The sequence below is a fragment of the Mirounga leonina genome, unplaced genomic scaffold, assembly GCF_011800145.1.
Source record: "Mirounga leonina isolate KUSES-001 unplaced genomic scaffold, KU_Mleo_1.0 Mir_126, whole genome shotgun sequence".
NCBI classification, from domain to species: Eukaryota; Metazoa; Chordata; class Mammalia; order Carnivora; family Phocidae; genus Mirounga; species Mirounga leonina.
The window spans coordinates 12,104,524-12,117,608 of record NW_023270314.1 but is presented as its reverse complement, the minus strand read 5'-3'; the positions used below and the strand labels follow the sequence as shown (position 1 = coordinate 12,117,608).

Here is a 13,085-nt window from a genome sequence, read left to right as displayed (position 1 = left end):
TTCTGATCAAATTGAAGAATAGGGGTGGGCAGGCTTAGCTACCCATCAGAATTATTCAGATACTAAGAATTAAACACTGATAAAAGGCAAAAATACAAAGGAGGTACCAAAAGAATTCAGAGAATAAGCAGGGGCTTCCTAGGAGAAAGAATTGAATCGCAGTTTGAAAAATTACTGGGATTTGAGTTGTTGGGTGTGAAAAGAAGAGGAAGGAATTCTTGGTAGGATGTGTAAGCTGGAAAACCTAAGGGAAGGTGGTAGTTCTGTCAGGTTGGAGCAGAAAGCTCACGAAAGGAAATAGAGTCAGTTCTGTTACGACACCACATGACCTGTGCATTCCTAAAAAAATCACAACAGCATGCAGAATTGTGCAGAAAACCCACAGGTCTTTTCGGGAAAATAGACTTGCGAGCACAGTACTAAAAAACCATCGGTGATACATCAAAAGATAAAAACTTAACAAAACACTGTGAAACGGGAAGTACACAAATGCTACAATAAATGTAGCACCTTACCTTGAAAAAGCACTGAAATTTACTTATGGAATTGAGTGTCAGGGATTGCAGCTATGAGGTGTAGAAGGAGTTTAGCTGAAATTAAAATGAAAATTGTAACACTTGATATGGATGGAGGTAGCTTATAATACACCTAATGAAGTGAGGTAGCAGGTAGATGTTTGAAGTGTGTTAGTTTTGTGTATTTATAACTGGCTCCATTCAGCTAGGTGTGGTTTTCTGCATTCACCTAGTATTTCTTGTAGATGAAATTGTGCATTATGAGAAATTTGCATTATGTTTAAGTTGTTCCCTGATAGATCAGTTGCACTGGAACAAATTCATATTTTTAAAACAAAGGTTGTAACAGAACTAATGGAAAGGATGATTGAAAAAGATAAGTTAAGATCAGGCGTTGGTGGTCCTCAAGTGTTGCTCTAAAGAAGGAGTATATCCTATATAGTAGTGAACCATCAAAACCTCGAGGGCACATGGCAACAGTGCTTTAAGAAGATCAGCATGACAGTGAAAAATAGGCTTAAAAATGGAGTGGACTGAAGGCTGAGAAACTAGTTAGGAGCCTTCGGAATTATTCAGACACTAAGTATTAAGGTCCTGTCCTAGGGTAATATTGACGGTGGAAAGGAAGGGAGCAAGAGTGGTCTAGCGGGTGATTGGAAGCAAAGGCAGAGGAGGACTCAGGTATATAGTGAAAGTCTCTGAAGTCTTGTTTAGATGATAAGAAAACAGGAAATGCCATCAATAGAATCTGAGAGTAAAATGGACTAATTTGATGAATATAATTAGTCCTGCTTAGGAATTAAATGCAGACTGATGCAGGACAGGTCCCAGGTGCCTTGTTTTGATGTTTTTAGATAAGTATCAAGTAGTGTTAGGTATTTAGGAACTTCCTAGAGGAAAACACCTACACCACTTCTATCTGGAATAAAATTTGACTATGATAAGTAATCAGAGCATCGTTAGAGTTGGATCTTTCGTTGTGTATTGGAAATTTAGATGGTTGATTTTTCCTGAAGATTTCAGCACTAACTGTATCAGCAAACCAAGGAGTCCTTCTTGTTGCGCCACTAGATCTTTAACTAAAGTTTAGAAACTATCAAGTGAATAAGTTCAGTTTAGAAGACATTGTAAAATTCCAGATTATGAAAAAAATTGACATACTAAGAAAACTATTTCAAATTTATATTCATTGTATTTCAGGAACTTTTTAATAGATACGAGAGGGCAATTTATGCAGCTTTAAGTGGGAATCTCAAACAGGTATGTAATCTATTTTAATTCTTCCTTTTTCCTATGGGACAAAATCAGATACATATTCTACTTTCTAAGAGTGGCAGTGACAGCATAATCATGAAATAGAATAGTGACTTGAGCTGCTTAATTTCACATATGCCATACACCAAATGATGTTTTAATACATGGAATCAGACTTTAATTTCTAAGAGTTGTAAATTTAATTACAATACATACGCATATTTTTTTACAACACACATTTATTGATGACTCGTAGTGCTCATAGGTTTTTACAGAAGCACCACTAAGGTACAGTGACTGTTGGGATTGTCTTGCATGTGTGTGTGTGTGTGTGTGTGCACTTCTTGCAAACCCCACCACCCCCTGCATTTTATAGCTATTTGAGGGATGTTATAATAATTAGTTGATACACCATCTTACATCAACATGGAAAATTGATACTATTGTGAACTGAGTATGGAAAAAATCTATTAATAGTTCAAACTTTTTAGAAGATGTGGTGTGGGTGGGGGTAAAAAGCTATTTCGTATGGTATTTTGCAATCCACTATGTTTTATGTCATTAAAATGACTTTATAGTCCATATCAATGGAAGTAACTGCTTCCCCGTCCCCCCCGCCCCCATTGTTGACTGTGTATGTGTTTCTGGTTTGGCATGGGGGAAAAAGCTGCTTCCTGTCTGCGACACCTGGGAAGACACAGTGTGGGCCTACTTTCGGGTGATGGTTGACAGTTTGGTAGAACAGGAGATCCGGACGTCAGTAGTGAATCTGGATGAAACTGAAGAACTCCCTAGGGAATATTTGGAAGCAAAGTGAGTTTGTTGTTTTGTTTTTTTGTCCTGATGATTTGCAGTGTGCTCTGTGAAGTTTTATTTTGTAGCCCTTGTTCATATTATTAATACTGTTTTATCCCTTTCCTGTTTTCTTTTTAAAGTTGGACCTTAGAAAAGGTATTTGAAGAACTTCAAGCTACTGATAAAAAGGTAAATATTAGTAGGAACGTTTTAGGATAACTAGAATAGGAAACAACATTATGCTGTTGTGCCATGTATCTGAAAGGCGAAAAAAAATATGAAACTTTGTTATATTTTCTTACCTCTTATCTAAATGAGAGACATTCTTTTTTTTTTTTTTGAAGATTTTATTTATTTATTTGAGAGAGCACAAGCGGGGTGGGGGGGAAAGGCAGAGGGAGAGGGAGAAGCAGACTCCCCACTAAGCAGGAAGCTTGATGCAGGGCTTGATCCCAGGACCCGGGAATCATGACCTGAGCCGAAGGCACACGCTTAACCAACTGAGCCACCCAGGCACCCCTAAATGAGAGACATTCTTTATTTTTTTATTTTTATTTTTTAAAGATTTTATTCATTTATTTGACAGAGAGAGACAGCAAGAGAGGGAACACAAGCAGAGGGAGTGGGAGAGGGAGAAGCAGGCTTCCCGCGGGGCAGGGAGCCTGATGCAGGGCTCGATCCCAGGACCCTGGGATCATGACCTGAGCCAAAGGCAGACGCTTAACGACTGAGCCACCCAGGTGCCCCTAAATGAGAGACATTCTGTAAAAGGAAGAGACTTAATTGCATATTTATTTATTTATTTTATTTTATTTTATTTTTTAAGATTTTATTTATTTGACAGAGACAGAGACAGCGAGAGCAGGAACACAAGCAGGGGGAGTGGGAGAGGGAGAAGCAGGCTTCCCGCTGAGCCGGGAGCCCGATGTGGGACTCGATCCCAGGACCCTGGGATCATGACCTGAGCCGAAGGCAGTCGCTTAACCAACTGAGCCACCCAGGCGCCCGAGACTTAATTGCATATTTAAATGATACATCATTTCTGTCTCTTTTGTTCAGCATTGGTTTCATCTAAAAATAAGGGTTATGCATGTAAGCTAATTTATCCCTTTCTGAAAAGAGAAATATTAATGGAAAATTAACAAGGACTTTTCCTAGATCTTAAAATAATTAACATTTTTAGGTAATATTCTCCTAAATAATTTTAAATAACTGAAGTATATAACAAAATAATCCAAAGATATAAATAAAACCTATATAATAATTCCCTCCTAACCACTTTATGGTTATTCTCATTCCCCAGAGATGATAAAATATATAGCTATGTAGTCTTTTATATCCTTCTCCATACTCTTAGAAATATGTGTAAATAATGTAGATATTCCAAAATAGGATTGTGATTTTTGTTGTTGTTTTTTGCATCATACTACATACATTACTCTACAACTTGGCTGGGGGTGGGGGGGTGTTTTGTTTTTATTTATTTGCTTTTTTGAGAGAGAGAGAGATTGCATGGGGGGGAAGAGGCAGAAGGAGAGAGAGAATCTTAAGCAGCCTCCATGCCCAGCACAGAGCCCCAGCATGGAGTTGGACACAGGGCTCAGTTTCATGATCTTGAGATCATGACCTGAGCTGAAATCAAGAATCCGGATGCCTAACTGACTGAGCCACCCACGCACCCCAGTTGTTTGGTTTTTGGTTTTGGGGTTTTTTTGTTTTTTGTTTTTTTCATTTAATGATACTTTCTCCAAGTTAGTGGATATAGATTTTAATGTAACCTGACTTATTCTTTTTAATCATTCCTCTTTTGATGGTATTTAGGTTGTTTCTAGCACTGCAGTGAACATTCTTATATACATATATGCTTATCTACTAGTCCTCTATTTTAGGGTAAGTGTCCTAAAAGCAGAGTTGCTGAGTTAAAGGGTAGCTGTATATTAAATTAATTACCTGGTTGTAGCATTTAATTCATACTCCCATAAGTAATTTATTAATGTGGCCATTTCCTTGCATTCTCATGAGTCCCAAATATCACACTTTGAATTTTTTGCTAATCCATCAGATTAGGTGGGATGTAGGAACTCACTGTACTACTTATATTTCCCTGTTTATTCATAAGGCTAGCAAGTTTTCCTGTGTTTATTGACCATTTGTGAATTTCCTGTTGAGATCTTTTACCTATTTTTCTGTTGAGTTTTATCTTTTCCTTAATACTATATATGACCTCTTTGTATAGTAAAGAAATTAATGCTTCTTCTATCAAGTGTTTATTACCAGTCTGTTATTTTGGAGATTCCAGGTAATTGAAAATAAAACAAATAAAGGAATAGATACAAATATTAGAAAGGGGGGAATATTTACTTATGATAAAAGTGTAAATCTAGAAACTCAAGATTCAATCAGTTACTGGGATTAATAAAAGAATTAATAAGAATTGAGAGTTTTTTAAGTACCTAAATTCAAGACAAAGCTACCCAAAAAATCATAGCCTCTCTGTACTTTCCACAGCTAATTAGAAAAGGATTTAGTCCTCCCCCCAAAAAAGTCCCTTTAAATTACTGACCCAAACTATAAGATATATAGGATAAAATTAACTAGGGGTTTGAGGACTTTCATAAAGAAACTATAGAATCTTACTGGAAGACATGAGTCAATAGATGTACATGTTCCTGGATGAGAGGATTTGATGTAAATATTAGCCATTCCAAAATTAACATAGAAACCTAATACTTTGGGGGATTATTTCTGAACAGAAAATTTTACAAGTAGAAGAATAAGTGAGAATGGCAAGAAAATTTGGAAAGGAATAATATTATGAAGTACTTGACTTAATAATAAAACAGTATAAGTATACAACAAAACAGTATGCAGTTAGCACAGGAATGAATAGATCAGTGAAATACAGATGTCATTGTTAGATCCAAATATGTATTAGCATTCCATAGATGACAGAGGCTGTCTTTCATTTCAAAGGAAGAGAGATGGTTTATTTACACACATGGTATGGACATGATTGACTTTGTATCTGGAGGAAAACAGAGCTAAATCCCTTCCTCATGCCACATTTTAAAATCAGTTCCAGATGGAGCAAAGATCTGAATGTAAACAAGAATGAATGCTGAAACAAAATTTAGATAATGAAATAAAAATTAAAATATATTTGACAAAAAAGAAATAAACTATTTGCTTCCAAACAGTGCAACAGCAGTTCACTTGTAGTTTTTTCTACTCTGTCTAATCACTATTTTGGTGGTTTCTGTTATGCTTGGTGCCGTGTGCAGAAGAGAATACACAAGGAATACTTTGAAGAACTGCTGTTCGTTTTTGAAGAAGTCTTATAGTTTGTTTTGCTTAGGTTACATGTGCCCTTCCTTTCTGGCTCACCATGAAAATATTCACAGAGATAAAATTGTTTTATCACAGTTCTCTGCTTTCAAGGATTGTTCAGCTGGAGTATATTCCAAAGGCATTCTCTTCCTCACATTTGTTTTGATCTCGTAAGACCCCTGATATGCAACTTTTCCTTTATGTATGTTGTTTCAGAAGTTGACATTTTAGTTTACTAATGAATACATACTATAGAATGACCACTGGGAGATTTATGGAAAATGTAAAAATTTTTTCAGAGAGTTTTGGAAGAGAATCAAGAACATTATCATATAGTTCAAAAATTCCTTATCCTGGGAGACATTGATGGTAAGATACTATACTTTTGTTTTACTTTCTGTGAGTTCTTTGTTTTCTTATGGCAGTTTTGTAAAAAGTTATCAAAACAGTGCATGACTCACCACATCTTTTAATCTTTATATCAGCCTATTTGAATGTAACTATTAATTGTTAGATAATAGCGTTTGAATTTAATCCTGGGTCTGTTTTATGTGGGGGTTATTAACAATGAGGTAGTGATTTAATAGTACTATAGGAATACAGTGAATATCCTTAGTAATGTTTATTTCTGTTCTTTTGGTTTTTATCCCTATTATTGAATTTTTGCTTTGATGGCTTGTAGGTTTGATGAATGAATTTAACAAATGGCTTTCCAAAAGCAGAAACAATCTACCTGGACACCTCCTCCGCTTCATGACTCACCTCATTTTGTTTTTCCACACTCTGGGACTACAGATCAAAGTAAATAAAAAAGAACAATTTCCTGTCCTTCGCAGGGGTGATGCTATGTGCCTCTCATCAGAAAAACATGCTACTTTTTTGTTGTTATTTTCTAGAAATGGTGGTAAGGGTACAGAAGTCTTTTTTCTTTTTTCTTTTTTTCTCTAAGATTTTATTTGAGAGAGAGCGAGCATAAGTGGGGGGAGGGGTCAAGGGAGAGGAACAAGCAGGCTCCCTGCTCATGACCTGGGATCATGACCTGAGCTGAAGGCAGACCCTTAACCGACTGAGCCACCCAAGCACCCTGGCATAGAAGTCTTCTATATGGTCTTGTATGGTCACTCAATGATAATTCACTGTGGGTGACCCTTTAGGGCTCTAGTCTATGGACGCAGAATACCTCTGTGTGTGTGTGTTTTAAGTAATTTTTTTAAAAGATTTTATTAGCACGGGTAAATGAGCAAGGGGGAGGGACAGGGACAAGCCGACTCCCCGCTGAGCGGGGAGCCCGACTTGAGGCTGGATCCCAGCACCCTGAGATTATGACGGGAGCTAAAGTCAGATGCTCAACCGGACTGAGCCACCCAGGTGCCCCTGTGTGGTTTTTGATAAATTCATAACTTTATCCTCATTGGTACCCAGGCCTAAATCAACCAGCAAAGCTAACTGAACCAAACTACTTTTTCAAACCTTTGTTTTCTTTTTTTTGTTGTTTTTTCTTTTTCCTAAATGATGGTAACATTTTGGCAGTACATGTAGAAGGCAGAATGATACAGTAGTTGAAAGCTTAGGCTTTGGAGTAAGAATCCTGGGTTCACATCCTTACTCAGCAGCTTCTAGTATATAATTCTGGGTAAATAAAACCTCCGAAGTGCCTTAGTTTAGAAACTCTTAGTTTCTTCCTGTGTAAATTGTGAACAAGGATAGTAATCACCCACAAAGAGTTATGGAAGGTTAAATTGGGCAGCACATAAGCTTTGCTAAGTACTTAGCCTAGCATGTAGTCATTGCTCCATGGTAAATATTAAAATCATTAAATCATAATAGCAGAATTTTTATTATAAAGATACGTTGTTGGTACACATAAGCAATTGTGTTTATAATTGAATTATATCTTTTTTTTCTATGAAGGAAGAAGTTTCCATTGAAGTTTTAAAGACATACATACAGGTAAATTTTAAGAATCCACATTTTTTTTTTTTTTTTTTTTTTTTTTTTTTTGGGGGAAAAAAAAAAAAGAATGGTAATGTTTTAATGCTCAGTGGCAGGAAAGTCATCAGAATCTGTAAGAGATCTTTTAATTATCATAAGTATATATATATTTTTAAAGATTTTATTTATTTATTTGCCAGAGAGAGAGAGAGGGAGAGTACAAGCAGGGGGAGTGGCAGGCAGAGGGAGACGCAGGCTCCTTGCCAAGCAAGGAGCCCAATGTGGGACTCGATCCCAGGACCCTGAGATCATGACCTGAGCTTCATGAAGGCAGACGCTTAACCATCTGAGCCACCCAGGCACCCCAATCATAAGTATATTTTATTTGGAATTTAAAATCATTCTGTTCAGTGGCACAAATCCACATCTATATGAATCTCCCATATCATGTTTGAAATTTTGAAGTGAATTTTTTAAAAAGCACTTCTGATCCCAGAACCTGTTATTATTATTATTGACATACTTTGATCTTTTTCTGTTTTTTAGCTTTTAATAAATGAGAAGCATACAAATCTCATAGCATTTTATACCTGTCATTTGCCTCAAGACCTAGCTGTTGCCCAGTATGCATTATTTTTGGAAGGTGTTACAGAATTTGAGCAGCGCCACCATTGCCTGGAGCTGGCTAAAGAAGCAGGTAAAAATGGTTGAGAACTTTTTGTTGGGCTTCACAGGCAAGTTATCATTTGGCATTAGTAACATTTATCTTTCTAGTTTTAAATCTTCTTTTGAAAGAAAAAGAATGAAATTTTTGATGAAATTCTGTTTTAGGAATAAAATAAACTGTAACTCATGTGTAAAATATCCCTGTTACAGCATTTTCTTTTATAATTTTATAATGTCTTTCATACTTTACATGTTATATTTTTAAAGAATTTTTATTCCAATTTACTAAATCATTGTGACTGTTTAGAGAATATTAGTGTGAATGATTAATTCTTGTTTTTGTCTCTTAAAAAAAAAAATTCCTTAGATTTGGATATTGCAGCTATAACAAAGACTGTAGTCGAGAATATCCGGAAGAAAGATAATGGTGAATTCAGTCATCATGACGTGGCCCCAGCCCTAGATACCAGCACCACTGAGGTAACATGAGGGGCAGGAGAGATGTGTGCGTAACTCCTAATAATCCCTCACGTGGCTCTTTGGTGAACTTCCACCTTAACATACTCTGGCTCCTTTCTTTTTTTTAAGAATTTTCCTTTGTCAGCCAAAACATTTTAGATTTTAGAAATGGGCAGCAAGCATTCTTCAGGTCTTATGTAAGGGATTTAAATTATTTGCAGTAGTATTGTGTTAAAAGGAAGCTTCTTTAACAGAAAAAAAGTGAGCATTGGATATTTGCTCATTGGATTATTCTAGATACTTGATCAATCACTAACTCTTAAGTAGTTTACTTATCCTGTTTTCAGAAAGAAAAACATTTTAGAGTAGCAGTTAAGGAATCACCTAGTTAAGTTGGTGGGACATAGAATATTTAATTCCAGATTCACACTCCAGGAAGGTTTTTTTTGTAATTTTTTTCCCAGGGTTTTTTTTTTTTTAAGATTTTATTTATTTGTCAGAGAGAGAGCGCACAAGCAGGGGGAGTGGCAGGCAAAGGGAGAAGCAGGCTCCCTGCTGAGCAAGGAGCCCAGTGCGGGGGCTCGATCCCATGACCCTGAGATCATGACCTAAGCCGAAGGCAGACGCTTACTCGACTGAGCCACCCAGGCGTCCCTTTTTTGTAATTTAATAGAGAGTTATTAAGTGTGAGAAGTGAAACTAAGGAAAGCTAGATTCTTTCATAATTTTGTATAACTTGAGGGAAAATCATGTTTACTAGAAGTGCAGATGTAAGTTAATTCTACTAATTTGCAGAATATATTAGAAAAAAGCACAATTGATGTTTCTTTTTTCCAATTAAATGAATAGGAGGACCGTTTAAAAATTGACGTAATTGACTGGTTGGTATTTGACCCAGCCCAGAGGGCAGAAGCACTAAAACAAGGCAATGCAATAATGAGAAAATTCTTGGGTATGCTTGATTTTAATATTCTTTTTTCAAGTTTTTGTTCAAATCTATATATTCTTAAATTTTGTTTTGTTGTGTTTTTTTTTGTTTTTCTAATCCTTCCAACGGGGGAGGGGAGGGCAGATGACAAAACAGCCATTTTTCTATATTAAGCCTAGTATTATGAAACAAAACATTTAACATTATCATTGTCCTAATCAGTTTTTCATATAATCTCAAGGCTTTTGAAAAATGTAATTGCCTTAAGATACAAAAGTTGGTAAAAGCAACTGCATTAAGTGAATCCTTTTGTGACTTGACACACTGAAATAAGGAAAAAGCTTGACCATTAAGTAGAAAGAATCACCCAAACCTTTAGCAGAAGTACTTTGGGACTCGAGATGCTTACAGCTGACTGTAAAAGTTGCAAACCAATTAATTTGACTCCTTTAGAAAGCACCATACAGCACTTCACATATGTTGAAAAATTGTGTATCTTTTTCACAGCCTCAAAAAAGCATGAAGCTGCAAAAGAAGTGTTTGTGAAAATTCCTCAGGACTCTATAGCAGAAATCTATAATCAGTGGGAGGAACAAGGAATGGAAAGTCCACTTCCCGCTGAAGATGATAATGCTATCAGAGAACATTTGTGCATTAGAGCTTATTTGGTGAGCTTATAAAGAAAATCACAAATGTGTCTATCTTCATGATGGTATTTCTGAATCACTCTCAGACTTTGAACTGTTTTTCCAGAAGTGGTGGCTGACTTTTTATCTTATCTCCCTTGTGACTGTGGTACTGACTGATCCACAGGAGCATTGAAATTGTGGTCTGGCCTTCATCAGCATAAGCTTCTAATTAATGCTAACCGACCAAGAACTTCTCACATTGTAGAGAGTATGCGATGTCTGAAACTTAGTTTTAAGATTCTTTGAATGCCTGTATCAACTTAAATATTTTTTGGTGGGGGAGGGCAGTAACTGAAAAAGGCAAGATAATCTGAATTTGTTATACCTAAAATTAACAACATACTCATTTAAAATTCATTCAACAAATAATGAAGTAATTACATCAGGCTAGGTTCTAGGGGACATCTGTGGCTAGCAGTCTATCCTTGCCTTCTAGAAGCTAATAGGCTAGTCATGAAGACAGACAAGTAAACATGCGTACATCAGAGAGTGGTAAGTGTCAAGATACATATATGACCGGAGTGCTTGAGATAGGACTAGGTTCCAGAAAACACAATATACATGTACCTTGCTGGTGTTTACCGCTTGACAAAATATTTATTCACAATGATTTTTTTGTGTGTGCAAAAAATAAATACTGAACAGTTCTGTTTCTTGATGTTGCAAAATTACTTCTAAGAAGCAAATTTTAAAAGCTGTGTAGAACATATGGAAAACTTGTGTTTGTTTTGTATTTTTCTATTTTATTTTACATCTTAGGAAGCCAATGAAACCTTTAATGAGTGGTTTAAGCATATGAATTCAGCTCCACAGAAACCTACTTTGATACCTCAAGCAACTTTTACTGAGAAAGTGGCTCATGAACACAAAGAAAAGAAATATGAAGTAAGTTGAATATAGACAAGACCTATCAATTGCATTTTAAAAATATAGGTCATGTATTTATTTTTTTTCAGACTTTTTTTTTTACACAATGTTATATTACTTTCCGGTGTCCAACATAGTGATTCAACACTTCCATACATCCTCCAGTGATCATTACAGGTGCTCTCCTTAATCCCCATCCCCTATTTCACCCATCCCCCAACCTCTTCCCCTCATCTATGGACGGACACCTGGGCTGCTTCCATAACTTGGCTATTGTAAATAATGCTGCAGTAAACATAGGGGTGCACGTATCCCTATGAATTAGTGTTTTGTATTTTTTAGGTAAACCCCCAGTAGTGCAATTGCTGGATCATAGGGTAGTTCTATTTTTAACTTTTTGAGGAACCTCCATACTTTTTTCCACAGTGTCTGTACCAGCTTCCATTCGCACTGATAGTGCACAAGGGTTCCTTTCTCTCCACATCCTCACGAACATTTGTTGTTTCTTGTGTTTTTGATTTTAGCCATTCTGATGGGTGTGAGGTATTACCTTATTGTGGTTTTGATTTGTATCTCCCTGATGATGAGTGATGTTGACCATTTTTTCCTGTATCTTTTGGCCATCTATATGTCCTCTTTGGAAAAATCTTCAGGTCTTATGCCCATTTTTTAATTGGTTTATTTCATTTTTTTGGTGTTGAGTTGAGGAAGTTCTTTATATATTTTGGACACCAGCCCTTCATCGGATATGTCATTTGCATATATGTTCTTCCATTCAGAGGGTTCCCTTTAAGTTTTGTTGATTGTTTTCTTTGCTGTGCAGGTTTTTATCTTGATACAGTCCCAATAGTTTGTTTTTGCTTTTGTTTTCCTTGCTTCAGGAGACATATCTAGAAAAATGTTGCTATGGTTAATTTTAGAGATACTGCCTGTACTCTCTTCTAGGATTTTTTTTTTTTTAAGATTTATTTATTTTATTTGAGAGACAGAGCAAGAGTGCCAGTGGGGGGAGGGGTAGAGGGAGAAAATCTTAAGCAGATTCCCTGCTGAGTGCAGAGCCTTTTGCTTCCCAGGGCTCCATCCCACAACCCATGAAATCATGACCTGAGCTAAAACCAAGAGTTGGGTGCCTAACCGATTGAGTCGCCCTAACACCCCTCTTCTAGTATTTTTATGGTTTCAGGTCCATTTAGGTCTTTAATCCATTTTGAATTTATTTTTGTGTTTGATGTAAGAAAGTGGTCCAGTTACATTCTTTTGCATGTAGCTGTCCAATTTTCCCAACACCATTTGTTGAAGAAACTATCTTTTTCCCATTAGATATTCTTTCCTGATTTGTTGAAGTTAATTGACCATATAACTGTGAGTTGATCAGGTCATATTTAGAGAGACAATTTCTTCAGCGGTTATATTCTTACTATAACAGGTGATCTTTCTGTTAATGTTATTTGAAAAAAAAAGTCATCTGATTAGTTAGTTTTCTGCAGGTTATTAACCAAACATGAAAAATACCTTTAGGTGACATTAATGTTCATTTACGAAGTTAATATTTTAGTGTTTTATTTCACTGCAATCTGTTGATACTTATTTTTGTATTTGGCTGACTAAAGTCAACTCTTCTTTTTTTTTTTAAGTTTTATTTATTTAAGTAAT

At 36.1% G+C, this 13,085-nt stretch overlaps 1 protein-coding gene across 2 annotated transcripts in view; it reads left to right on the top strand.

Annotated features, from left to right (window-relative positions):
- NUP107 (nucleoporin 107) overlaps window positions 1–13,085 on the top strand; it is a 49,434-nt gene that overhangs the window by 28,692 nt on the left and 7,657 nt on the right. For both annotated transcript variants that reach the window (XM_035002190.1, XM_035002191.1), the window contains 11 exons: window positions 1,716–1,775; window positions 2,437–2,582; window positions 2,705–2,753; window positions 6,191–6,260; window positions 6,574–6,692; window positions 7,803–7,841; window positions 8,370–8,520; window positions 8,857–8,969; window positions 9,798–9,900; window positions 10,384–10,544; window positions 11,325–11,450. In XM_035002190.1, the coding sequence (XP_034858081.1) occupies window positions 1,716–1,775; window positions 2,437–2,582; window positions 2,705–2,753; window positions 6,191–6,260; window positions 6,574–6,692; window positions 7,803–7,841; window positions 8,370–8,520; window positions 8,857–8,969; window positions 9,798–9,900; window positions 10,384–10,544; window positions 11,325–11,450 (1,137 nt within the window). The remainder of the gene's footprint in view (window positions 1–1,715; window positions 1,776–2,436; window positions 2,583–2,704; window positions 2,754–6,190; window positions 6,261–6,573; window positions 6,693–7,802; window positions 7,842–8,369; window positions 8,521–8,856; window positions 8,970–9,797; window positions 9,901–10,383; window positions 10,545–11,324; window positions 11,451–13,085) is intronic.